This window comes from Chrysochloris asiatica, unplaced genomic scaffold (genome assembly GCF_000296735.1).
Source record: "Chrysochloris asiatica unplaced genomic scaffold, ChrAsi1.0 scaffold00056, whole genome shotgun sequence".
NCBI lineage: Eukaryota > Metazoa > Chordata > Mammalia > Afrosoricida > Chrysochloridae > Chrysochloris > Chrysochloris asiatica.
In genome coordinates this window covers 4,565,094-4,593,038 of record NW_006408574.1, presented here as the reverse complement: position 1 = coordinate 4,593,038, position 27,945 = coordinate 4,565,094, and the positions used below count along the sequence as shown (strand labels likewise).

The following is a 27,945-nucleotide window of genomic DNA, read 5'->3' as shown; positions in this document are numbered from 1 at the left end:
ATGTGCGCTCGGCATGTCTCCATCCAGGCCAGGAGCACAAGGTGAGAGGGGTCAGCCATGAAGCCCAGGCTTCTACCCTGCTTTTCCCAGGTCAGCCTCCCTCCCATCGTCTCCCAAGACGGGCGCGGTCAGCGGGGACCATTCTGCACCTAGAACTGCTGGTGGTGGTGGGCCCCGACGTCCACCAAGTCCACCAGGAAGACACAGAACGCTACGTGCTCACTAACCTCAACATCGTGAGTGCCTGAGGGGAGGGCTCAGGGCAGGCTGATCTGAGTTGGGGGATGCGTCAGACTCAGGCCTCCAGGGGCAGTGGTGGATAGTCGTGGGCGCGGGGGACTAAGTCCCACCTCTGGGCACAGTGCTTCACATCAGCCAGTCACTTTATCCTGTGGGCTGACCTGGGTAGGGTGAATGTATGAACCTGAGGTTCGGGTCCAGCTGGCGCTCAGGACCCCTGAAACAGGAGAGAAATGGTTTGCCCCTCCTCCTCTCCTCCTCCTATGGCGTGAGGTCCGGGACCCCCTTTCAGCTCCCTAGTTCCACCACAGCCTCTTGTCATTTGGGTTTCTTTGTCCCCCAGACTGTTCTCTTTACAAGGTGGTTTGATTCCTAGGACGCTGGGATGCAGCTGCCCACAACTCCCAGCTTCATCTTCTCTCCAGTTCTCTTGTCTTTGCACCGCTGCTCCTCCAGTGGGAAGCTCTAGAGACACCCTGCTTTCTTGCAGGCATCCCTTACTCAGCCTTTAGGGGCAAAGGGGGTCCAGGACACAGACTCCCACTAACTGGAAAATCAAAGCAAATCAGTAAAGGAATAGGTGATTTTACAACCACACTATTGAGTATAACTGAATGGTCTTATGAAACCTTGTGCCCAGTGGCAGGAGAACACATGTGTGGGGCACTTACAAAGGTGCTGGGCTCTCAGGGAAATTTCCAGAAACTCCAAGGGAGCCAAGTCACAGAGATGGTGTTCACCAACCACAGTGCAGCAAAGTTAGACATAAGAAGAAGCTTACAGAAATCATCCACAGACAGAAGCATAAATTCTGAATGAGTAGAAATGAAATCTAGGGAGCACGCAGGAGATTTGAATCTTGGCTGGTGACTGACAACCCCGGTTCCCCCAACCACAATCTTATCCAGAGATGGGGCAGGGCCAGGTGAGGTGCTGGAGGAAGTGGCCTAGGGTGGAATGGGTTCCAGCAGTGAGCAGGTCTCCAGAGTAGGGGCCTTTAGTACCATTTTGTCCATCATCTTAGGACAAAGGAAGATTCTCTCTTCATCTACCTGACTTAGGGCCACCTCACTGTTCCCAAGGGTTCTCTGTACCTCCCATGCATCAGGGGTCTAGGTCCTGGCTACCCACTGTGGTCCCTCCCTGCTTATAAACTTGGTCCAAGTCTAGAGTAAATCAGCTTAGGGTTTTAGTCCACAAGTCCTACAAGATATTGTCTTTGTTTAGTGAAAATATTGTTTCAAGCTTTGGGGACTCCTCCCCTGATTTGTTCTGAATCCAGTAATCAAGCCATGCCCCCCCCCCCCCCCCAGGGCTGTTCAGCGTGTTTGGGGAGGACAAGTTCTCAGTGGTGGAACCCTACCCAGCCCATATGGAATCAGTGGTAGGAAAAGTCACTTTTAGCACTCAAGGGCCACTCATGCCAGGCGCATTATAGTCCAACAATATGGGAGATTTTCTTCCTACCTCACAGAGGAGGAAACTGAGGCTCAGGCGTTAATTAACAGACTCTGAACATATAGCAGCAAAGCTTGGCTTCAAACTCAGGTCAGTGGAGGCCAGGGATGAGCCACGCTCTCTTGGGCACAGACACTGTCTAATCTAGAGGATAAACTGGCACAACCAACACTGCATTGTGACTGGAATCCAGACAGATGTACCGTGTGAGCCAGAGCAGGGACGAGCCTCCCTCATCAGGTGGCCCCAGGGCCCTGGGGTTAAAGCAGTAGAAATGGTGGCAAAGGTGTCTCAGATAGAGGGACAAAGCTAAGGAAAAGGGTGACAAAAAGGTGAATCAGCCACTGAATGGAACATTCTGGACTGCTGACCATTCCACGTGATCTCCTAATGCCGTTTCCAAGTTTCTTCTCTTCCTGCCTGTTTGTCTGCCTTCCCGATCTCTGGGCATGTCTGACTCTTATTGCCAGCTCCCTTCTGGGGACTCACATTCTGGGGGTCCTACTCACTCTCCAGGCACACCTCCTCCCCTCTTTGTCCCTGGAGGTCACCTCTCTGTGTCTGTCTTTCCTCAGGGGTCAGAACTCCTGAGGGACCCATCCCTGGGGGCTCAGCTCCAAGTACACCTGGTGAAGATGATCGTCCTAACAGAGCCTAAGGTAGGCTCCGAGTTGAGTTTTGGTACTACATCAGGTTTGAAGTCCAGAGTCATGGGAAGTCCATGTTATTCCTCTCTGCTTCCTGTGGGTGGCAGTGTGGAAACTACAATTCCCAAATCTGTAGGTCAGGCAGCAAGCAGGCTGGAGACTTCTTTTGGCTCTCGTCCAGAGATCCATAGGCCAGGTGATAAAAAGAGTGAAAAATTCACAGAGGGACTGGGTTCTGACAAAATATCTATTGAGAGTCCAGAGGCAGTCCACATCCTAAGGAAATACCCCTTTCCACAGTCTGAGTGATCACAATTCAATCCAGAAATTTGTTTACATCAGATTATATTAGTTTATGTTATGGAAGAGGTTTACGTTGAGTTAAGGACCCCAGGCGGTGCTGTAAAATAAGCACTGGACTGCTAACTGCAAAGTCGGCAGTTCAAGCCCACCAGCCACCCCAAGAGAGAAAGATGAGGCTTTCTGCTCCTGTAAAGATTTACAGCCTTGAAACCCTCTACAGGGTCGCTATGAGTTGGAATTCACTTGTCAGCAGTGGGTTTGGTTTTGGTACATTACACGGTGTTAGATTACCTTTTGGAAGCTGCTCACATCACATTGCATTACATTATATTATGGAACAGCAGCCAATACTAGTATCTAGGTAGACACATAAAATTAACCCTTACAGCAGGACTGGTCTGACAGGCCTGGACTGAACTTGAGGGGGCCCAGCCCTTGGCACAGGCTTACCTCTCCCCAGCTTCCTCTCTTCCTCTGTAGCCTGGGATGGTAACAGGGTCATGATGTGTTAGTTCTCTACTGGATTCTTCTTTTACTGAAGCTTCCCACTGTTCCCAGGATGCTCCGAACATCACAGCCAACATCACCTCCTCATTGTTGAATGTCTGTGACTGGAGCAGGTCCATCAACCCCACGGATGACTCGGACCCCGGTCATGCCGATCTGGTCCTCTACATCACCAGGTAGCTGGGCTCCACACGCTGTGCCACCAAGGGCAGGAAAGACCCTTAGCGCACCCACATGTCTCTTCTCTCTCTTCAAGGTTCGACCTGGAGTTGCCAAATGGGGACCGTCAGGTTCGGGGGGTCACCCAACTTGGGGGTGTCTGCTCCTCCACCTGGAGCTGTCTCATTACCGAGGACACTGGCTTTGACCTGGGGGTCACTATCGCCCATGAGATAGGGCACAGGTACTACGCCCCACACACTCTCCCCAAACTCTAGCCAAGGAGCTGACCCTGGTCCCCACATTGTGAGGTCATGTCTGGACCCTGGTAGAACCTGCTGGAAGGAGCCGGGGCCCTTAACTCCAAAGGGATAGGAAGGGCTGGGAGGGCCAGAGGAAATGGACATTTGCTGATTACAAAGTGATTCAAAAGACTTTATTTCTTAAAAAACAAAACAAAACACAAAATGAGAAAAACAAACTTAGCAATTAGAAATTTTATAGGAAATTCAGAGAAAGAAAAAGCAGGGAAAAATTTCTCCTATATCCCACCATTTAAAATTCTGTCTACACTTAAAATTTAAAGTCAGGGGCTCTCAAAAGAATGATGTGACTGTCGGCTCTGTCTGTCCTTCTTCAGGGATCAGAACTCATGAGGGACCCATCCCTGGGGGCTCAGCAAACACAACAGCTTCAGAAACCCTATGGGACAGTTCCACCCTGGACTATAGGGTCTCCATGAGTTGGAAAGCTACTTGATGGTTAGATTTAAGGTTATGCGAGCTGTCATTACCTTCCCAGCCTCTCAAAGCCCCTCCAGCTCAGCCCAACCCCTCAACACAAGGATTGGTTGGGCCTGCACATTTTAAAGACTTTTGATCCGAATATTTGCTAGACATAGGATCTAGGAACCTTCCTGCTGGCCCTCTATCCGGGCGGGAAACCGTGGCGGAGCTCCTGCGCCCGGATCCTGCGCCCCGGGAGGGGTCCTCATCATGCCCTGTCCACAGTCTCGGCCTGGAGCACGACCGCGCGCCAGACAGTGGCTGTGGGGCCAGTGGCCACGTGATGGCGGCGGATGGTGTAGCGGCGGTCCGTGTGGGCGCCCCCTGGTCCACCTGTAGTCGCCGGCAGCTGGTGCAACTGCTCAGGTAGCGGGCAGAGCTGTCCATCCACCATCCCATTCTCCCCTGCCGCCTGGGTCCAGCCGCTGGTCCCCATGCCTACATCCTCTCCATCCCACTGTGCCCACCCCTCCATCTTCCCAGTCCACCCCCACACCTGTCATCCTTCTGCACACGTCGCCGCACCCACTCCCCCATTCTCCTGTCCCTCTCCACAAGCACCCCTCCATCCCACCCGAACCCACCCCAGAAGGGCGATTGCACATTTTCCAGCCCCGCGGGTTTCCATCCTCAACGTGGGGACGGACGATCACGCTGTGGGCAACCCATCCTCGCCCCAACTCCCTCCGCCACCCCACCTACCCCTCTAGCACCCCGCCTTCTGCCATGTCCACCTCTTCCCATTAACGCCTGTCTGCATGCACCTCTGCGCCCACCCTCTGTTCCAACCCCACCACCCCGGGGCCTGAATCCCGGCGGTGTTGCAGCGCAGGACGGGCGCGCTGCCTGTGGGACCCGCCACCCCCACAGCCCGAGACCCCAGGACGTCCGCCCGACGTGCAGCCTGGTCTTTACTACAGTGCCGACGAGCAGTGCCAAGTGGCCTTCGGGCGCACTGCTGTGGCCTGCACCTTCTCCAGGGAGCAAGTGGTGAGTCCTCTGGCTGGCATAGCGCACAACGCAGACACTTTTCCGGAGTAAGCAGTGACTCTAATCTGATGGCGGAAGTAGGCCTGTAGGAGGGAGCCCTGTGAGGCTTCTGGGGGATGTGGTTAGTCTCCAAGCTGAATCCTACAGTGGGAATGTGAGTTGGCAGGGTAGGGGAGAGGACGGGGTACCCCAAAGACAGGCTTCCTCCCAGGGCTGCCTATGAATTTCACAGGCCCGTTTCTGCTATGGAAAAACATTACAATTGTATTTTCTTATTTGTATGTTCAGTGGAATAAATACAAATTTTAATAATAAATAGTAGAACGTTGGGTGCTGGTGTGGTGCTGTGGGTTAAATGCGCTGGACTGCAAAGTTAGTTAGAACCACAAGGTCGGTGATTGAAGCGCTCCAGTGACGCCTTGAAAACTCTATTCAGGGCCACTATGGGTGGTAACCGATTCCACAGCACTTAAAAATAACAGGAGGGCATTTTCTTGGAGTCCTGGTGTGGTGCTACAGCATAAGCACTGGACCATAAGGTCAATTTGAACAGCAAAGTAGTGGTTCAAACCCACCAGCCACTCCTCAGAGACCCTGTATAGGTTCAGATGAGTCTGAACCGGCCTGATGACACTTAACAACAACAGGACATTTTCTTGGACCCAAAAGTTCATTTTTTACTTCTGACTTAAATGAATACATTATCACAGACCCAGAAGAGTATGTGTCCTGAGTCCCCTCCTCCCCAGTTCCTAGTAACCATGGAGCTGTGGATGGCTGTGTCAGGGTGTCCCCTGGTCTGGGAGGGACAGTTAAAGCATTTTGAACAGGTGACCCCGTCTCCCTTTAGGATGTGTGCCAGGCGCTTTCCTGCCACACAAACCCCCTGGACCACAGTAGCTGTACCCGACTCCTTGTCCCCCTGCTGGATGGGACGGAATGCAGCTTGAACAAGGTTAGAAGCTGGGAGTGAGTGAATGTGTGTATCGGTGTATGTGTGTATGTGTGTGTGCATGTGTGTATGCATGCACAGGGCACCTCCAACCTGGTGGTCCTCATTCCTGGGGAGAGGCAGGAGTGGTCATGGGGCAGGGAGTCCAGAATTGCCTGTTCCATCTAGTCACCACCCAGTTGTGAGATGGGCAGATAACAATCTGGGGATATGTGACCAGCCCTGCCATTGATTTCATTACTCATTATTATTAATAATTAGAAAATTGTTGCTGATATCAGATGGATCTTGGTTGAAAACAGTTGTTGTTGTTGTTGTTGTCAGGTGCCATTGAGTCGGAACCGACTCATAGTGACCCCATGCACAGCAGAACGAAACAATGTCCGATCCTGGGCCAACCTCACTACTGCTACCACACTTGAGTCCATCAATGATGCCACCTGGCTAATCCATCTCGTGGGGGTCTTCCTCTTTTTCTCTGACCCTCCACCTTACCCAGCATGACATCCTTCGCCAGTGACTGTTCCCTCCGGACAATATGTCCAAAATATGAGACACGAAGCTTAGCCATCTTGGCTTCCAAGGAGCACTCTGGCTGCACTTCTTCCAAAACAGATCTGTTGGTTCTTTTGGCAGTCCATGGCACTTTCAGTATTCTCCTCCAACACTACAACTCAAAGGCATCAATTCTTCTATGATCCTCCTTATTCACGGTCCAGCTTTCGCATCCATATGAGGTTATTGAAAATACCATGGCCTGGGTCAGGTGTACCTTAGTCCTCAAGCTGACATCTCTGCTCTTCAATAAAAAGTTCCTGTGCAGCAGATTTGCCTAATGCAATACGTCGTCTGATCTCTTGACTGCTGCTTCCGTGAGTGTTGATAGTTGATCCAAGAAGAGAATATGCTAAAGATGTTTACCTGTATTTTTGTTGTATTCATTATGCAATGGCGTTTGACAGTGTGGGTACTAACAGATGATGGGTAACATTGTGAAGAATGTGAATTCCAGAACACTTAATAGTGCCCATGGGGAACCTGTACACTAATGGCCAGGCCCCCAAGACCTCACTCCCCACAGGGACTAGATGGTTTTTCTGGGTTACTAGAGAACTGCTCTGAGTTCTGATATGGCACTGTAGGATAAGCACTGGGGACTGCTCACGGCAGGGTCAGTGGTTCGAATCTACCAGCTGCTCCTCAGAAACCCTATACAGGGTCACTATGAGTCAAACCGACTCGCCACTTATCAGCAACAAGTGGCCTCTTGTGTGACACCTCAGGGAGAGTGGGGGCGTTAAACCCCATCTCAGGAAACAGCGCCCCCTACTCCTGACAAATGACGTAGGGCCTGTGGCGGCTAAGGGAGCTCCGGTGGCCGTGTTGCTAGAGGGTGCCTATGTGAGCGCATGCGTACGTGTGCGCGTGTGTGTCTAAGCATGTTTGTGCTGCCCGCACCCCTCAGCCCACGTAGCTCTGCACAGTGTCCCGGACTGCTGGAGTTGGAGGGCACGCAGCATGGTGGGTGGTGTTGGGGGCTGTGGGTGCCAAGCTGAGGGGCTGCTGTGTTTTGCAGTGGTGCTTCGGGGGGCGCTGTCGCTCGCTGGTTGAGCTGCCCCCTGTGTCTGCGGTGCACGGGCACTGGTCCAGCTGGGGGCGCCCCAGTCCTTGCTCCCGCTCCTGCGGAGGAGGCGTGGTCACCAGGAAGCGGATGTGTAACAATCCCAGGTATTGGTAGGGTGTATTGAGGGAGGGTGGCACCCCCAGATTCCTCTGTTTGGTGTCAGGGGTCCCTCTCATCCCTCATGGGCATTTTCAGACCTGCCTTTGGGGGGCGTGAGTGCACAGGTGTTGACCTCCAAGCTGAGCTGTGCAACACTCAGGTAGGTCTGCTTCCATGGTTGGGGTGGCTTAGACCTAGAAGGGTTGAGAACTGGGAGATTCTAACTTATGGGTCACACCTGACTCTTTTGAGGGAAGGGGGTGCTGTTAATACCAACTTTGGGACCACAACGCACAAACTGGATAGCCCTCAGCACCCCAGCTCCCTTAAGCTGCTGCCAGCTCCCCAATATTGCAGCTTTTCCCTATACTGATGCCCACCTCTGCCATCCCATGTCTCCCCAATACTGCTGGCAGCACCCCAACATCCCACTCCCCCCATGCTGCTTTCAACCCCCTGGGCGCTCTGGGGGCACCCCTAGTAAGAAGCTCACCCCCACACCCTCCTCCAGGACCCTCCACCACTGTGGTCCCAGCCACGAAGGACACCTTTTATGTAGAGCTCAAATCTGCACATTACCCACTCCCACCATCTGGGACTGCTCTCACTGAAACCCCACCCTGCTTCATTAGCATAATCCTAACAGACCCACTTTCTAAGCACTGGGCTGAGAACCATAAGGTCCGCGGTTCAAGCCCTCCAGCTGCTCCTGGTGAAAAAGATGAAGCTTTCTGCTCCCGCAAAGATTTGAAAAGCTTCAGAAACCTGATACAGGGTCACTGTGAGTCACAACTGACTCAAAGCATCAACAACAACACCAGTGGGCTTAGAACCACAGCAGTGTGGTTGTGTTCATGTTTATGAGGCAAACAGCCTCATCTTTCTCCTGTGGAATGACTGGTAAATTTGAACTGCTGGCCTTGAATCACCAGTGCTTCTAACCATGCGAGCTGTTGTTGTTGTTAGGTGCACTCCAGTTGGTTCCGACTCAGCAACCCTGTGTAGGGTTTCTGAGGAGCGGCTGGAGAGTTTGAACCGCTAACCTTGTAGTTCGAGTGTTTATCCTACAGCGCCATGCTAGCATTTATTCTACAGCGCAACATCATGGGAACAGGGGTTAGGATTTATAACACGTATTTGTAAGGGACACAATTCACTCCACAACATCCCCCTTACTCCCTTGGCTTGGCTCTGGGCTGGCCGCCCTGGCCCTTGACCCCCTCGGCACCCTGACACCTCCTCTTCTCCTGGCCTAACATCTGGGCACCTGGGAGCCGACCCTTCTCCAGATTAGAGGGGATTGGGATAAGGGAAGGAAGAAGTGTGTGTGTGTGTGTGGGGGGGGGCTGGTCCGGTGTCTCTGCTCAGATTCTTCTCTGAGATCCTAGCAAAAGAAAGCAAGTTTCCTCCCCCCCCCCCACTGTGCTTGTTCTCTGTACCCTTCTCTGTGGCCCTGCCCTGTGCCCCCACCCCTGTCACCTTGCAGGCCTGCAGGACTAGCCAGCTGGAGTTCATGTCTGAACAATGTGCCCAAACCAATGGGCAGCCGCTGCTCCTCCCCAAAGGCAACACCTCCTTCTACCGCTGGAGCTCAGCCGTGCAGTTCAGCCGAGGTGGGTCTGGAACTGGCAGCCGGACCAGAGACCTGAGGTGTGGAGGGCAGTTGGGGGTCTGAGCCAATATCTCTAATGCTGACATATGGGGCAGCTCAGAGACAGATTCTGGATCAAATTCTGGCTCTGCCTTTTGCTACCAAGTATTTCTCATCTCTGAGTCTTATTTTTCTTATCTGCAGAATGGGGACAATAGCAGTATCTAAGGGCTGTTAGACCACCACTCATCTGTCAGTTTGTCGTACTGTGGTGGCTTGTGTGTTGCTGTGATGCTGGGAGCTATTCCACGGGTATTTTAAATACCAGCAAGGTCACCCTGCTTTCAGCTGAGCTTCCAGACTAGGAAGAAGAAGAGGTGGAGCACTTTTGAATGTTTAGGCACTGAAAACCTTATGAACAGCAGTGGAACATTGTCAGATACGGTGCTAGAAAATAACATTATAATAGTAGCAGAGCATTGTCGTATTGGAAGATGAAATTCCTTCAGGTTGAAAGGCACTCAAAACACAGACTAGTACTGAGCAAGAGTGGTATTCTTCACATGTTGACAGGCCATGAATCAAAATGTGAAGCATCATTGCAAGCATTTATTAATCATTGGAACACAGAATGTATAATATATGAATTCAGGAAAACCGGAAGTCATCAAAATGAACTGGAACACATCAAAATCGATACCTAGCATTGGTGAGCTGAAATGGACTATTATTGGCCATTTTGAAACTGGCTTATGGTTTTATGTTGTTGTTAAGTGCCGTCGAGTTGGTTCCAACTCATAGTTGGAACTTTTTGGTTCAAACCTATCTTGCAGCCCAGTGCCTTATCCTGCAGCTCCACACCAGGACTCCAGTTTGCTATGTTGGGAGTGTCAAATTCAAGAGGAATGGCGTTGCATTCACTGTCAGAAAAGAGCGTTTCAAATGTATCTTGAAGTACACTCCATAATAGGGTAGCATCCATACTTCTTTCTACAAGAAGAGCAGGTCGTATCACTATTATTCAAATTTACACACCAACCACTAAAGTCAGTGATGAAACCAAAGAATTTCTAGAGTCCTGGTGTGGCGCTTTAGGATAAGCACTGGATTGCTAACCACAAGGTTGGTGGTTCAAACCCATCAGCTGCTCCTCAGAAACCCTATATAGGGTCGCTATGAGTCAGAACCAACTCGATGGTGATTAACAGAAATGATAACCAAATTCAGCAGTCTGAAATTTATCAAGCATGCAATCAAGATGCATTGATCATTACTGATGATTGGAATAGGAAGGTTGGAAACAAAGAGGAAGGTTCAGTAGTTGGAAAATTATGGCCTTGGTGATAGAAACGATGCTGGAGATCACATGATAAAAATCTGAAAGACGTTTATTGCAAGTACGTTTTTTCAACAACATAAAAGGCATATGTAGATCTCACCAGATAAAACACACAGAAATCAAACTGATTATAGATGTGGAAAGAGACGATGGAGACGCTCAACATCATCAGTCAAAACAAAGCCAGGGGCAGGCTGTGGAACAAAGTATCAATTGCTTATATGCAAGTTCAGGCTAAAGTGAAAGAAAATTTAAACACGTCCACAAGAGTCAAAATATGACTTTGAATACATCCCAACTGAATTTAGAGACCATATCAAGAACAGATTTGATTCCCTTCTGGACAAACGTCCTCCCAAGACTGAAATTCAAAGGGAACACATGAGCAGGCATGTAAGCTTGCTGGCGACCATGTTGGTCTATTGGTGAGTGGAACTGGGGGAAAATCAGCAATGAAGAGGTGAGCTGAGTCTGACTATGTTAGATAGACCCCCATCGACCTGGAGTATGGTGAGACCTAGCTGGCCCGAAGTATGGTGAGATCTGGGGACTCCAAAGCCCACGGACAAGGACATGGCCATGGAGGGCTAGAGCTGAGAGTGAGCCGTCCAGCTGATATGAACTGAGGGGAGATGCACAAGGGTACCCCAAATTTCAGATAGTGCCCATTAGCTTCAATGGCTGGATGATCAGAACCCTACTAGAGGAAGATAAAGAAAACAAGCGCAAATTGCTGTAATCTGATGAATTTGACCTATCCTTATGGATGTAGTAGCTTAAAATATCCACCCAGAGGAAAAGACTAGGTACAGCAACAATCATTCCTATCCCCTCTGTATACAGGGTTGATAGGGATGGGCAACTTAGACATTGGCTACCCAAAATGGGGGTGGGGTGGGGTGTAAAGGCTTACAAGTTTTCAAGAGGGAGTTTAGATTTAGAGTGTTCAGGGGAAGGTGGAATCCCCACTGAGTGGTTTTCATCCTTTCTAGATGGGTCTGGTGAAAGGAGTTGGGGATAAAACTCTTATGATTCAATAGTGAGTCATTGTTATCATGGCTAATTGATTGTTGCAACTGTAAAGGTAGAAGTTTTATAGCAAAAAGGGGTGAGTTGGTCTTACAGTCCTCGAGTGGAGGACCCTGGGACCATCAAAGGAGAAGAGCGGAAGCAGAGTGTGGGACCCTACCCAGAGAAGCAGCGACACCAGAGATGGAGGCAGAGATGATGACGTGGAGAGACAGAGCAGCTGAGGACTTTAGACTTATGGAGGGAGAGGGGCTGTGTGCTGGTGGCCAGGGGGCAGGTTTGCAGGGTGTGTGTGCCCTTTGGTTGTTTGAGTGATTGTATATTTCTGAGTGTTTTGGTGCACATCTAAAAACAAAACAAAACAATCCAGAAGGGAATAGAAGCAAATACTGTTGCACGGACGGGATTGTAATCATTGCAGTGAAACAAAATACGTCAGGAAGTGTAAAACTGATGTTTCCCCATATAAACTATCCCTCAATTCACAATAAAAACTTAAATAATAAAAGAAGAAGAGATTTGATGCACTAGACACTAACGACCAAACACCAGAAGATTTGTGGGATGTCATCAAGAACATCATACAGGAAGAAAGCAAAAGGTCATTAAGAAGACAGGGAAACGCATGGGTTTAGATTTATGGCAGGCTCTTCCCCATGGGCCTTTCATAGTGCCCCATGCCAGAGCAAACTGTAGCCCTGAACCATAGGCTGTGGCACTGAAGTGGCAAAAAGAAAAGACCAAAATGGATGTCAGAAGAGACTCTGAAACTTACTCTTGAGCACAGACAAGCTAAAGAGAATGGAAGAAATAAGGAAGTAGAACTGATCAGAAAGTGTCAAAAGTCAGAAGGTAAAGCATTGTTACGTAATGTGCAAAGACCTAGAGTTAGAAAATGAAAAGGGACAAACACTTTTAACAGTTTTCAAGCTGAATAGATCTGAAGGAAAATTTCAAACCTCTACTTAAAATACTGAAGGATTCTAATGGGCAAAATGTGGAATGATGCAGAAAGCATCAAAAGAAGCTAGGAGGAATACAGAGTCTCTGCACCAATTAGAATCGATGGATGCTCAACCATTTCAAGAGGTAGCATGTGATCAAGAACCGATGGTAGTGAAGAAAGAAGTCCAAGCTGCACTGAATGCATTGGTGAAAGATCAGGCTCCCAGAATTTACAGAATACAAATTAAAATGTCTCAACATCCCATGATGCAGCATTGGAGGCACTCACTCATCTATGTCAAGAAATTTGGAAGACAGCTACCTGGCCAACCGATTGGAAGAGATCTATAGTTGTACCCATTCCAGAGAAAGGTGACCCAGTAGAATGTGAAAATCATTGAACAGTATCATTGCTATCACATGCAAGTAAAATTTTGTGGAAGTTAATTCAAAAACAGTTGCAGTAGCTCGTTGACAGGGAGCTGTCAGAAACTCAAGCCAGATTCAGAAGAGGATGTGGACTAAGGGATATCATTGCCGCTGATGTCAGATGGATCTTGGCTAAAAGCAGAGACTATCAGGAAGATGCTTTATTGACTATGCAGAGGTATTTGGCTGTGCCAATCATAACAAACTATGGATAACATTGCAAAGAATGGCTATCTCAGAACACTTAATTGTGCTCATGAGGAATCTGTACATAGACCAAAAGGCAGTTGTTAAAACAGAACAAGGAAGCACTGAATGGTTTGAAATCAGGAAAGGTGTGTATCAGGATTGTATCCTTTCACCAGATTTATTCAATCTGTATGCTGAGCAAATAATTCAAGAAGCTGGATTATATGAAGAAGAACGTGGCATCAGGATTGGAAGAAGACTCATTAACAACGTGTGATAGGCAGATGATACAACCTTGCTTGCTGGAAGCCAAGAAGACTTAAGAATACTTACTGATGAAGATCCAAGAACGAAGTCTTCAGTATGGGTTGAACTTCCATGTCAACAAACAAAAATCCTCACAACCAATACATAACATTTAATAAATGGAGAAAAAATTGGAGTCGTCAGACTTCATTTTGCTTGGATCCACAATGAACACACATGAAGCCGCCGTCAAGAAACCAAACCACATAGTGCGTTAGACAGATATGCTGCAAAAGACCTCTATAACTGTTCAAAGGTAATGATGTCAGCTTGAGGACTAAGGTGCACCTGACCCAAGCCATGGTATTTTCAATCACCGCACATGCATGGGGAAGTTGGACAGTGAATAATTAAGATGGTAGAATCATCAATGCATTTGAATTATGGTGTTCAAGGAGAATATTGAAAGTACCAAATCTGTCTCGGAAAAAGTCCAGCCAGGATGCTCCTTAGGAGCCAGGATGCTGAGACTTTGTCTTTCATGCTTTGGACAAGTTATCAGGAGGGATCAGTCCCTGGAGAAGGACATCATGTTTGGTAAAGCGGAGGGTCAACCAAAAAGACAAAGACTCCTAACAAGATGGATTGAAGCAACAGCGAGCTCAGACATCACACAAACTGTGAGGATGGTGCAGGACTGGACGGTGTTCCATCTGTTGTCCATGTGATTCACGGTCCCTAGCAACAACAACAACAACAACAACAACAAGGGCTTTTAGAACGCTGCGGAGAGAGAGCGAAGATGTAGCCAGAAGTTGGCTCTTGGCTCATGGCTCAGTAATTACCACATTAGGATCCCTGCTTGGCACAAATGGTTAAACACTTGAATAACGTCCGATATGTTGGTGGTTCAAACCACGGGTGAGCCAGACTGCTGGAAGATGGCCCCTGGCGATTAGCCTTGGAAACCCTTTGTTCCTGTTGTAGCTAAGTGTCCTCAAGTTGCTTCCTGACTTACAACCACCCCGTATGGAGTTCCCAAGGAGTGGCTGGTGGATTTAAACCATGGACCTTGCGGGGAGCAGTCCAGTGCATATCTCCTTGGTTGTCATCAGTTGAAACTATCAGCAGCTAATAATAACAGCTACTAAGTTACAATCATGGCTGTTGCCATTAGAGGTAGGAGATGGGAAATAGGACCCTGGTCTGCAAATGCTTAGGCTGAAGCTAGGGAGACCGGGCTGATGGGGTGAGGGCCTATTGAATCAGGCTTGGGTCCCAGAGGAGCTTTCAGCCTGGTCACTGCCCTCCCTACCCCCATTGGGGTCTCTTCTCTCTTTTCCCCAGGGGACTCTCTATGCAGGCACATGTGTCGGGCTGTGGGCCAGAGCTTCATTGTGAGTCGTGGGGACAGCTTTGTGGACGGGACCCGCTGTGTGCCAAGTGTCCCTCAGGAAGATGGGACCCTCAGCTTGTGCATCTCTGGCAGCTGCAGGGTAGGTGGGTGGGTGGGTCTCTGTCCTGTTGGGGTACCTCCAGTGGGCAGGTTCCTGGGTGTTCCCCACCAAGGACTGCAGGGTCTGTCCGGGAGTGGTGCTGGGACAGTGGGCCAGCCCTGATGGAGAGCTTCGCTGTGGTCTCAGGTGGGTAGATGGCAGGTACTGTGGAAACATACCTACTTGTTAAGTCCCGGAGCTGAGCCGCCTCGGAGCTGAGGAAGAGGCTGGGGGTCTCCCTTTGGTGGCCTGGAGCCTCACTCCCTTCCCTGTGCACAGACCCTGGGCTGTGATGGCAGGATGGACTCCCGGCAGGTACGTGACATGTGCCAGGTGTGTGGAGGAGATAACAGCACCTGCAGTCGGCAGAGCGGCTCTTTCTCGGCTGGAAGAGCCAGAGGTAGGGGCTCCCTTTGAACGCAAGGATTTGCAAGGCAGCAGTCACATGGGCTCCCTGTGATGCTGGAGGTTACACGTATCGTGCGGTTTCTGGAAGGTCAGAGTCTTCTCTCTGGACAGACCGTAATGAGAGGGTCGCTGTGAGCGAGGGTTTTGTCTCCTCATAGAAGAGGCAAAGCATCAGCCAAGTTAGTCACTTAGATGATGAAGGGAGGACTTGAGGCTCATTCTCTTTGGTATGATACTCTCTGTGGATGAGAACTTAGACTTGGCTCAGCAGTGGTTGTTCAACCTGGCTTGATTACCTCTGGTGACGATGGACTCACCACTCGGAGGCAGCCCTGTGCTTTGCTGGCTTTTGGTGTTTAAAGGCCCCTTTTCCTGTGCAGCTGAATGATATCCACTCCCTTGCGCCTGTGATGTGACCAGTACATCCCTTGCACCCTATTTCCTTCCAGAATATGTGACCTTCCTCACCATCACCCCCAACATGACCAGTATCCACGTTGTCAACCACAGGCCGCTCTTCACACACTTGGGTGAGTTGACAGAGGACACCTAACCAGTCCTTTCCAGAGGTCGTCTGTACATGACCTTTGAGTCTGTGGTGTGGTTACTCACCTCGATATCCTTGGTCCCTGAACCACCTGTAAAGTCCTCTGTGTGTGCCTACTTGGTGAGGGGAAGCAGGCCCACAGCGTTCCTCAGGTTCCGGATTGTGTCTGGGGGGTACAGCCCATCGGACCGAAATGCCAATGGGTCCTCTTCCAGGGAGGGCAGGTCTGGGGAGGGGAGCCAAGGCGTGGTTTTGGAAGTCTGTCTGGACTGGTCCTGCTGCCTTCTTCACCCAGGACCTTGTTTGCAGAGGGACCCGCCCCGAGGGTGGAGAGTTTAAATCACTCCATTCTGCAGAGGAGGTCTTGCTGGGCCCACCCTGAGGATGGAGAGTTAAACCACTCCATTTATAAGGAGGTTGGGCCGGTCCTCAGACCCTCAATCCCCTGGCAGCGGTCAGGATCAGAGGGCAGTACGTCGTGGCTGGCAACACAAGTGTCTCTCCCAGTACCACCTACCCCTCCATCCTGGAAGACAGCCACCTCAAGTACACAGTGCTGCTCAGTGAGGACCAGCTGCCCCGCCGGGAGGAGCTCCGTATCCAGGGACCTGCCCAGGAAGACATTGAGATCCAGGTGAGCATCCCCCAGCGCCGCTCGGCTGCTGCCTCAGTTGTTTCTCATTCATCCCTGGGCGATATAAACGGCCAATACGCTGGGTTGTTGTTGTTGTTGTTAAGTGCCGTTGAGTCGGTTCCGACCCATAGCGACCCTGTACAGGGTTTCTGAGGGTGTAAATCTTTACGGGAGTAGAAAGCCTCATCTTTCTCCCGCGCAGCAGCTGGTAGTTTCGAACCGCTGACCTTAAGGTTCGCAGCCCGATTTGTAACCACTACGCTACCAAAGCTCCTAAATACGCTGGGTAGCTAACTAAAATGTTGGCAGTTTGAAGCCATCCAGAGACAACTTGCAGAAAGACAAGCAGGCCAGGTCCTCCATGGTCCAGTCCTTTCCTGCTGACCCCTCGGGCCTCATCTCGCCTGCTGACCCTGTGATGGAGCTACCCCTCCACCCTCTGTTTGTTACCTCCCGAAATCTCTCCTGATTTACACTGTCACTGCCACGCCCGTCAAGTCAGGGAGCCTCTTCTGTGCTCCCACCCTGCCCTGTGTATACACCTAGTCCTGCGCCAACCGGCTACTTTATGCTTCACCCAGAGAATTTGGCCATTGTTCTTGGCTCCTGGGAGGGAGCTTCTGGGACTTTTCCAGTCTGCCTGGAAGGTCTGTTACCCACCAGGCCCCAGGCCACATCGGAGTGTTTATGCTAATGAGGAAATTCAGGCTGGATGGGACTGGCCAGGCCAGAAAAGTACCTCCATGGGATGTCCGCTGGCTCTCTGGGGAGGAAAAGGGGCTGGAGGCCAAGTTAAACCAGGTGGTAGTGGGCATCGACTCCCCGCATCATGCCTAAGCAGTGAAACCCCAGTCACGGCTCTGGGCACGGGAGCTTCCTGAGCTTCCTGGCTGGGGATGGACAGGCCGATGTGTCTCCTCGCGGGACCCTCCTGGGTCTCGTTGGGACCTTAGAATCAGTAGTTTCCCAGGTTCTGTGAATTGTTCTAGCCAATGATCAAACCTGAAGGAGTAGTGAGAGCCCCCAGACTTGTAGCCAGCAGGTCAGAAGTGAGGGGGTTGGGCAGTCTGAGGGCAGACTGGGCAGTCTGCAGGGCTGTGTCCTTTCACTTGTGAGAGCTGACCTCACTTTGGGTGATCAGGGTCAGTGGAAGAACAACCACATTTGCAGCAGGTGTTGAAAAGACAGACACCTGACCCCCAACCGACTCTGGGCTCCTTGAGGCTGGTACCGTGTCCTGAATGCTGAGCTATACAGAGTCTGCCATGGGGTCCCTGTTGCTAATTGCTTGATGAGTGAAATGACATGAGGACTGAGGGGTGAGGAGTTGGAAGGCTTCCTGGAGGAGGTGGCTGTGAGCAGTGACCCTCAGGGCCCACTGGGCACAGGCCTGACCTCTGCTGTCCAACTTGGTGCAGGTTTACAGGCGCTATGGTGATGAATATGGCAGCCCTGCCCGCCCAGACATCACCTTCAGTTATTTCCAGCCTCTGGTGGGGACGTGGACCGCCGTGCGGGGGGCCTGTTCGGTGAGCTGTGGGGCAGGTGAGGCACAGGTAAGGGCTGACCCACAGCACTGGTGCCCCCTGCCTGGACGTGGCCTAGTCCTCCTCTCTCCTCCCAGGGCAACACTTGGTGACCTACAGCTGTCTAAACCAGAGCCAGGGGATGGAGGCTGCCGGGTGCAGAGGGAGACCGAAGCCACCAGCGAGGCTGGAGTCCTGCATCCTAGCACCTTGTCCACCGTGGTGAGCTCAGGGTGTGGCTCCGGTCTCTCAGGGGTGGGGGTGGAGTGGGGTCAGCCTTGGCACCGTGACTCAGAGCTCCAGGCGTTGTATGACAGTTTCTGTGTGTATCCCATCTCATCCTGAAACTGCTGTGTGAGGTGGGCTCTGTCCATAGGCCCCTTTTACAATGAGGACACTGAGGCTCAAGGCAGACACAGTGTCAGCTGGTGGCTCTAGCCCACCGCCAAGCTGTCTGAGGGCACTCTGTCTTCTGAGCTGAGCTTCTCGGTATAGGTGGTGCCACCTTGGAGGGAGGTTGTGTGGCCTCAGAGGGAAGGGCGGGTGACCTGGCCACTGTCAACTGGACAGGACACAAGAACAGGGCCAGGTTCTCTCTGCTGGGACATGGTGGGGCAGTCTCCAGCTGCACTTGTATATGGGGGTAGGATCGGGGATCCGGGGGGGTTCTGCAAGGTCAACTCCCAGGGGTTGTCTGGGGGACACAGAGAGCTGATGGACTGGGAAGACGGTCATCCTATTGTCTGGACAATGCACCTGCCCCTACTGTCTCCCCCAAGCTGCCCTGGGGACCTGGGCTGACCTGGTGCTGGGCACTGGGACACTTCCTCCCACTTAGTACCCCTGTGGGGCAGCCTGGGGAGCAGGCAGTGCGTAGTGTGGGGTACGGGTGGTCCCCTAAGGATGCTGCCTGCACTCTGGTGCCGATCGGTGACCCCATGACTGCTCCCTTTCCCCAAGGCCTCAGCAAGACACCTTTGCCCCTAGGATGGTGGCATTTCTGTCATTCCCTCCAGGATCCCTGCTCTGATGGGGGTTGGGAGCACAGTGTGGAGGTGACTTTGCCATTTTCACGGGCCCATGCTGCCTCTCTGTTCCTCAGTGTCAAAACTGACCGTGGCCTATCATTCTAATCTGATGCTAACTGGGGGGGTGACCGGGCAAGACCTCTTTCCCTCTGGACTTTGGTTGTTTCATCTGCCCTGTGGGGAGGGGGTGAGTTTTGAACACTGGGGCCCAAATGACTCTGGATTCTTTTCCCACTTGCATCCATAACAGGTATAACACTCCCCACTCTTCCCCACTGAGGTGAAATCAGGATTCAGAATCCTCAATGCAGGCCCATAATTACTCAACACAGCCCAGAACCCGCCTCAACACTGTCCAGAATCCTCCTCAACACAGTCCCATAATATTCAACACAGCCTAGAACCCTCAACACAGCCTCAGAGTCTTCAGCACAATATCCAGGCATCCCCGCCTTAGGCTGGTTTCCATCCATCACTGTGAATTTGGTGACTTCATCTGACACACGTTTCTTGAGTACCTGCACTATGCATGTGCAGTAATCTTGTGTTCTGGGTGGTGGTCTGCCTTTGCCTTTGGAGGACAGGAAGGGGCTGTCTCCCTATATGGGGCACCCTACAGAGGCTGACTCAGCTACCCCCCAACTCTGAGGTGACAGCCCATGTGGGGGTCCTTTATGGGCTCCTGAATGGTGGAGCTGCCCCTTCAGCCCATGGTGGTGGCCGGTCTGCTGACCCCTATGCTATGAACAGGAGGGAGGCGTTGGCCCCTGACCCTGCTGTGGAGAACGGGACTCGTGCTCTCGGCGGAGAAGACCAGGAGGCTCCAGTGGCTGCTCTTTCTGGGCACGTGTGGATTCTTGTGGGTGGACCCTGCTCCGTCTCTTGTGGCCGAGGTGAGGGGCTTCCAGGATCACTTAGTGACAGTGAATTCTGTTGTCTGCTTGCCTAGTTCCAGAAAGCATTTGAGGGGCTTACAGTCCATTCATAGGTTCCTGGGGGTGCAAATGGTCCAGCACTCGGCTATTAGCTGAATGGTTGGTAATTTGAACCCCCTCTGAGGCACCTCCAAAGCAGGCCTATTGATCTGCTTTGAAATGTCTGTGGATCAGTTCTACCTTGCACACATGGGGTCACCGTAAATTGGGATCAAGTTGACAGCTGCTACCAACAAGAGATTTATTTGGAGAATTCTAAAGGAGACAGAGGAGGGAAGTAGCACTAATGACATATTCATGCGAAACACACTCAGATTTTCATCTCACAAGTCCTGTTATTTTATTATTTTTTAAAAAAGCTTTTATTGTGAATTGAGTGAAGGTTTACAGGGCAGATCATCAGTTTTACATTCAGTCCCCTCCGTGTACCATCAGCTAACAGTATTTACCTCTATTTCCTTTTATCTTGTTTTGAAGTACACATACCTCACTGAAAATACATATTCGTTTAAATGTCCAAAGGGCACATTTTGCAAGCCAGCCTCCTGCCTGTAGGCACACAGCCTTTCTCAGTCCATGGGCCTAGAGTCCTCTGCTGCTCTGTCTCTCTGAGCCATAGCCTCTGCCACCATCTCTATTGTGGCTGTTTTTCTGGTTAGGATCTCACACTCCACTCATACTCTTCTCTCTTGCTGGTCCTAGGGTCCCCTTTTCCTAAAATGACATATTAACTGCTCCCTCCTTTTGGTTACACCTCTTCTACATTTACAGTTGTGACAATCACCATTAGTCCTGATAACAGTTACTCACAAATGAATCATAAAATCCTACCCCCACATCACCAGACCCATCTGGACAACAGGAAAACTATTCAGTGGGGATTCTATTTTAGCCCTCTCGTTCTGACCCTAACCACCTTCATGAAAGCTTGTAAGCCAGTCACTTCATGCCTTTATAGTCCTTCAGTTTTGATAGCCGGAGTCTAAGTTGCCCGCCCCTATCAACCCAGTGTACTGAGGAGACAAGCTTGATCCTTGATGCGAAGAATCCTTCCCTGGAATTTTGGGCAACTTCATCCATAAGCAAAGGTCCAGTTCATCAAGTTGTAGCAATTTACGCTTGCTTCTTGTATCAAACATCTTTATCTTCATCTGATCGAGTTCTGGTCAGCAAGCCATCCAAGCTAGGTCAGATGGGTACGATCTGCAAGTTTGGGAGTTCTAGCAAGCCTTCCTCTACTTCAGACCAGCTGACCACTTCACTTTTTTTTTTTAACCTTTTGTGAGTTGAGTGAAGGTTTACGGAGCCAATCATCAGTTTTACATTCAACAAGCAGTATACTTTGCTTCACTACATAGTTGTAATCCCCTCCATGTACCACCAGTTAACAACATTGATCTCAATTCACTTTAACCACTTCATTCCTCCCTGTTTCTCCCGCCACCCCCACCTTCCTCTGCCACCCTTCCTCTGGTTGTATATTGCTTGCCCCGACACACATGCCAACACGTGTCTATCCTCTGGCCACTTCACCCTTAACTCTAGTCCCAAGTGGCTAGCTAGGTCAGTGTCCTTGGGCTCAGGAGTTCACATGCTTCCCTGAACCTCAAACCAGCCAACCCTTCCTCTTCTCTCTCATCTCAAGACCATCGGGAGTCTATGGAATATGGGCAGACTCAGCCCTGTCTTCACTGCTCCATTTCCCCCATGTCCACTCACACGTTGACCAGGGCGGTCACCAGTGAGCCTACAGGATTGTTCGTGAGTTCCCTTTGGGTTTCAGTCTTGGATGGGGCTTTACCCTGATGAGTTGATTCTTCTTGCCTTGATGGCTCTAAGGCAAACAGCTTGAGAATGTCACAGCCAAACGGTCTCCTTTACCACCCCACCCCCACCCCATGCTGGTCTTTCTTTCAAGAAGTATCTTTGGTTCCTTTAGCCATTCTGGGTGGGTCTGCATGTCTTTTCAAGTGGGAAGGTTCTGGGTGGGGCTCAGGATTCCACCCATACTCCACACAGGTTTAAGAAGTCTATTTCCCTGGGCAAATTCTAGTACGCTTTTAAGTCATCCAACCAGTTATAGGCTGAAGACAGGCTTACAAGCTTTCTATCCCTCTTAAATGTCTATATTACAGTAGTAGGCAGGAGAAACCAATATCCACAAAGCAGTCAGGCATCTTAATGTTATTTCCCCTCCTTTACCCATTCAGACTAGGTCTTGATCCCTGTATCATAGATACATTGTTGTTAATCTATCTCTGTCCCATTTAGCCAGTGCATACCTCCCTAAATCTTCCCGTATCATCCCTGTTCATCCACCCCTCCCCCTTCCTGTGCATTGTTCTCCCCCTCCTTCGTATGGCCCTCCCCAGCACCTGAGTTTTCATGTGCCTCTTCCCTAACCTCATCTCAAATTCTTAGGGTGCCTTTCCACTGACAACGCTGCTGTTAGATGCCACTGAGTCAGCCCCCCACTCTCAGTGACTCTAAGTCCAACAGAACAGAGCATGGCCTGGTCATCGTCACAATCTGGCCCGTTGCCACAGCCCCTGTGCTAGTTCATGGCATGGAGAGTTTCCTTTTCATCGACCCTCTACTTTACCCAGCACGATGTCCATTTGTCCAGCACCTTCAGGTCCCCTCTTAAATCTTCAGCAATGGCCCCTACAAGGTAGGCCTCATTATATGGAGAATCTGAGGTCAGGGAGGTTAAGTTGCCTGCTTAGCTTCACACACGGGTGAGTAGCAGGGACTGGACCGCTGAAACTCTCGGGTGGTGGTCAGCCCCCTTCTTTGACGTGGGGGTCCTACTTTTCCCCCCAGGCCTGAGGAAGTTGCACTCCGTGTGCTCTGATGCTGCCCAGGGCACAGTGGTGGCAGAAGAGCTGTGTGCTCTGGAGAGCAGGCCCAGGAGCCAATGGGAGGCCTGCCTGGCATCCCTGTGTCCGGCACGGTGAGTGGGGGAGAGGGGGCCACTGGAGGCTATATATGGCCTTAGGTGACCCCTCATAACACTGGTCATTCTGCAGATGGGAGACCCGTGCCTTGGCGCCATGTCCGGTGACTTGTGGAGGGGGCCAGGTGCCACTGGCTGTGCGTTGTGTGAGGCCGGACCAGGGCCACACCATCCCCCTGCCCCATGCCAAGTGCTGGCGGCTGCCCCGGCCCAGCCCCCATGAGGACTGCAGCCCAGAGCCCTGCCCCGCCAGGTGCTCTCTTTCTGACCACTTCCCTTCTCTGAGCCTCAGTTTTACCTTTTGGTATCTGGGAAATGGGTTTGATAAGACCTCCCCCATAGGACTTGGCATTCAGCCCAGGGCCTGGCTCTGGGCGGGCAAATGAGGATCAGGCGTGGTCTGGTGCCCTGAGTCTCCTCTTCCTATAGGTGGAGAGTCCTGCTCCCAGGCCCATGCTCCACCACCTGCGGCCTTGGCATCGCTCTGCGCTCGGTGGCCTGTGTACAACTGGACCAGGGCCACGAGATAGAGCTGGAGGAGGTGGCTTGTGCAGGCCTGGAGCGGCCACAGGCCTCGGTCCCCTGCCTGCTCACCAACTGCACCTACCGGTGGACTGTCAACACTTGGACAGAGGTGACTATCAGCTGGGCTCACAGTCTCGTTGGGCGGCTGGGGGTACATCTGGTGTATGCCTTCTTAGTGGGGGTGCCTCAGGCATTGAGTCATAGAATTCCTAAGGATGGAGAGAATCCCCTCCCCCAATCCCTGGCACATCGCCTGTGGGGCAGTATACCCCCTTCCTCTTTTGACCCCGAATCTTCAGGTGAGGGGGCTAGGCAAACTCCATGTTTAATGGCTCCGGGGATGTTCTGTGGCACAGTTGGGGTTCCACCCAGTGGTGATGTGCTGGGTCTACTGAGGGGGCAGTTGGGCACTAGGAGACAGAAGAGAGGCCCTGAGAAGCAGACACCTCAATCTATGACAGATGAGAGAAGTCCATCAGGGGTCAGCCCCTCGGCACCAGGAAGACAGAGACACAGATGCTTGTTCGCAATGTCGGGGTGAAGAGGCAGCGTCCAAGAGGGGGCCCTCCTGCCTCTTTAGAGCCACTGGGGCAGGAAGGAGAGGGTGGGGCGTGGGGTGAACACAAGACCAGAGCCTGCCACAAGGATGGGGGGTGTCAGGCTGCAGGGATAGATGGGGTGTCAGTCCAGGCAGCAGGGATGGGTGAGGGGGAGGTCAGTCCAAGCAACAGGGACGGGTGAGTGGGGTCAGGTCAGGTGGTAAGAGTGAGTGAGGGAGGTCAGGTCAGGGGCGGGTGAGACGGGTCAGGTCAGGAGGCAGGGGTAGGTGAGGGGGATCTGGTTGGGGGTGGGTGAGGAGGAGCATCAGGTCAGGAGGCAGGGGTAGTGAGGGCGGTCAGGCCAGGGGTGGGTGAGGGGGTTCAGGTCAGGCAGTAGGAGTGAAGGGGGTCAGGTCAGGAGGTAGGGGTGGTGAGGGGGTCACTGCCTGGGATTGGAGGCTGAGAGACCCCAAGCATGGCTGTTGGGAGATGGAGCTTGAGCCCTTCCTCTCTCTATGTAATGACTTCTCCTCACTTGTGACTTGAGATACCTGCCCATCTCCAGGGTTGTGTCAACAATATACCCGCACAGTAGCCATTGTCCTGGTCACCTGCGAGGACGGGCCACTACCCCACTATCCCTCCTCTCTCCCACCAGTGCTCTGTCTCCTGTGGAAATGGCATCCAGAGCCGGCAGGATGTCTGCTTGGGACCCCAGGCTGGGACCCCCGTTCCAGCCAACTTCTGCCAGCACCTGCCCAAGCCAGCAACAGTGCGGGGCTGCTGGGCAGGGTTCTGTGGAGGGCAGGGGACATCCAGCCTGGTGCCCTTTAAGGAGGTGGTTTCAGCAGACCAGACCACAGCTGTCCCAGAGTGGCCACCGGCCCAGTCCCGCCTCCCCTCTCCAGTTTCCTGGCCTCAGAGACTCTTGCCCAGGCCGGCCGAGTCCAGTTATGTTCCTTGTATTCCTCCCTCTTTTCTGTGGGCCCAGGCTGTGGGAGGGGTGGGCAAAGGTCGCTTTCCTGGGAAAATGGGGGGAGCTCTTGGGGGGCGTGTCCCTGGGGCTTCTCTGTGACCAAAGCAAGTGGGGGAAGGGACGATGCTGTCCTCCCTTGTGTAATTATCACGGGACAGGAATCTGCCCATGGCCTGATGCCTGGGCACTGCTGTGGCTGGGAGGTAACTCTGACCCTCTGTGGGTGTCATGCATTGGCCCCCCAAACTCTGCTCACTGTGGCTGCCCTCCTGCTTCAGGTGCCTGTGGGCAGCAATTCCTCCAGCCAGAAGGAACCATTGACCTCCGAGGCCTGTCGCAGGCAGACTGCATGGTGGCCATCGGGCGGCCCCTGGGGGAGATGATCACTTTCCACGTGCTGGAGAGTTCCTTGAACTGCAGTGCTGGTATGTCCAGGGCCCCATGGACAGTCTCACCATGGCCATCTCATGGCTGGGGAGTGATGACCCCATTTTACAGATGAGGACACTGAGGCCGGGAGGGACTAAGTGTGGTGCCCAGTGAGCTCGTCTCAGTCTACCTGCATCGCTGCTTGCTAGGGGACCTGATGCTGCTATGGAGCAGGCTTATGTGGAGGGGCATGTGCAGGGGGCTGATGGGCACCACCTTCAGCTCCAGGACCAACACACTGGTGATGAGGCAGCGTCGGGTGCAGCCAACTAACGGGGTGCTGGTGCACTACAGGGCCAAGCCTGCCCTGCACCCATCCCACCGAGGTATGACTAGTCCCCGGGGAAGGCTGCTGCCATGGGGGCCCAGCCCTGAGGGGCCATGAGCAAGAGGGACGAGTGACACAGAGGAGGGACAGGTGACACAGAGGAGGGATGGGGTTAGGATGATCCCCGCAGGGCACATGCTGTGCCCCTCCCTCTTGGGGTAGAGCAGCTAGAGGGGTGACCGGGATCTGTTACATCCTCACCAAACCCCTCAGAAGTTGGCCTTGGAGGATGGCTCCGCAGAACTGAGGGTCAGGCTGGGCAGCATCTGGCTCGGTCAGCTGTCCCAGCTCCTTTGCTTCTTCGAGGAGCGGTGTGTGTGTGTGTGTGTGTGTGTGTGTGCCTGCGTGCCCCCCCCATGCACACCTGCACTTCCGGCCCTGCTATGATAGTTCTCTGCTTGGCCCGGAACCTGCCCTTTCCCAGCAGCCCAGCTGGCTGTAGTGGGCTTACTGGGGGTGGGGGAGCAGCTTCTGTGTCTCCCAGGCCTCAGGGGACACCTCTGAGGACACCAGCCAACACCGTCCCTCGTTGGCAAATGTGCTGGGGTCCAGGACGCAGGCTGAGTCATTTGGGGATGCTTCTGTTACTAATCTCATTGCCTTCATTCCCACCTTTTGGGAAGCCCAAGAGGCAAGGTACCTTATGAAACTGCAGTGGGGCATTCCCCCTTTGTTCCCCCTTTGCACAATGACTTCATCGAATCCTCTGAAGAGCTACCCCCCCCTCCCCCAGCACGCTGCCTTCCCTTTACAGAGGACCAGGCTGATCGAACCGTACCTGGGGCCAGCAGTTTAGCAGGGGCTCAGTGGGTCCCACCTCCCACTGCCATCCCCCTGACTGTGAGCTGCCGTTGCCTCCGACACCATGGTCAGTCCATCCTAGGTCCCTGAGGTGACCCACACCCAGTGAAACCAACCACCTGCCGTCCCCGCAGAATGTGACATGCAGCTCTTTGGACCCCGGGGTGAAATCTCGAGCTCCATGCTGAATCCAGATGGGAGGAGTACAGGGGGCTGCCGGGTCTTCATCAACGTGTCTCCACAAGCTCGGGTAGCCATTCAGGCCCTGGTCACCGACGTGGGCACAGGGACCAAGGGGTCTAAGGCCAGCGACATCTCGGTGAGGCCACCAGGGCAGGGATGGCAGTGGGGTAACTTTGTTATGATTCTGAGACCACTGACCCTGGGGACTGGAATGGGGTATGCTGGCTAGAGGATACCTTAAGTTTAATTTCAGACCAAAGACGTCATTAACAAAAGCATGGTAGACAGGAATTTCCTCCACCCTTCACCCAACAAACATTTACTGAACACCCTAAATAAGCCATGGGGCCCCAGGGTACCACTGGATACGCGCTGGACTGCTAACCTCAAGGTTGGTGGTGCAAACCCTGTACAGGGTCGCTATGAGTCAGAACTAATTCAACAGCACTTAACAACAATCACAACTAAGCAGCCATTGATTGGGCATCTTTAACTCGGGGTGACCCCACGTGTCAGAATAGAACTGTGTCCCCAATAGGGTTTTCAGTGCTTGGGGAAGAAGACCCCCAGGACTTTTTTCTGAGCCCTCTCTGGGTAGATTCGAATCGTCAGGAGTGGACTGGGAAAGATCTGTTCTGTTGTAGGCAGCCCGTGAAGTCAGGATGGAAATATAATTTTAAACTCGGATGTAACTTGCCAGAGAGCGGGCCAACCCCTGAGCCCATGAGATTTTGTGCTTCCTGGGAGGACTGTCCCCTGTAAAGTGTCCACTTCCCTGGGCCCTGGGAAGATCCCAGCTCGACCCCCCACCCCCTGCATCTTTGGGAACTGGGCAATGTGACCCTGTGGAGGAGTCCTAAGGGCTTTGTAATGTAGCTGATGTCCTGCCCTTTGGGCCTGCTCTCCTTCCTCTCAGATCCGGGACATCCACAGCCTGAGGATCTCCACGTTCCGCGGGCAGCAGTTGCTCTACTGGGAGTCAAGGGGCAGCCAGGTAGAGGTGGAGTTCAGTGAGGGCTTTCTGGAGGCCCATGCCAGCCTGCGGGGCCAGTACTGGACCCTCTATAGGGTGCCAGAAGAGGGGGCCCCTGCTTTGCCCTAG

At 52.3% G+C, this 27,945-nt stretch overlaps 1 protein-coding gene across 1 annotated transcript; it reads left to right on the top strand.

Moving 5' to 3' along the window:
- Positions 1–27,945, top strand: ADAMTS13 (ADAM metallopeptidase with thrombospondin type 1 motif, 13). The gene is made up of 27 exons (XM_006863826.1): positions 1–41; positions 119–236; positions 2,274–2,357; positions 3,207–3,331; positions 3,412–3,558; positions 4,325–4,465; positions 4,927–5,089; positions 5,940–6,044; positions 7,618–7,769; positions 7,861–7,924; positions 9,251–9,377; positions 14,880–15,028; positions 15,308–15,428; positions 15,886–15,966; positions 16,436–16,617; positions 18,036–18,162; positions 18,242–18,365; positions 19,922–20,064; positions 22,930–23,059; positions 23,136–23,315; positions 23,492–23,696; positions 24,785–24,923; positions 25,118–25,129; positions 25,381–25,527; positions 25,681–25,857; positions 26,795–26,979; positions 27,760–27,945. The coding sequence occupies exons 1-27, from the start codon at positions 1–3 to the stop codon at positions 27,943–27,945; spliced, it is 3,555 nt and encodes a 1,184-aa protein (XP_006863888.1).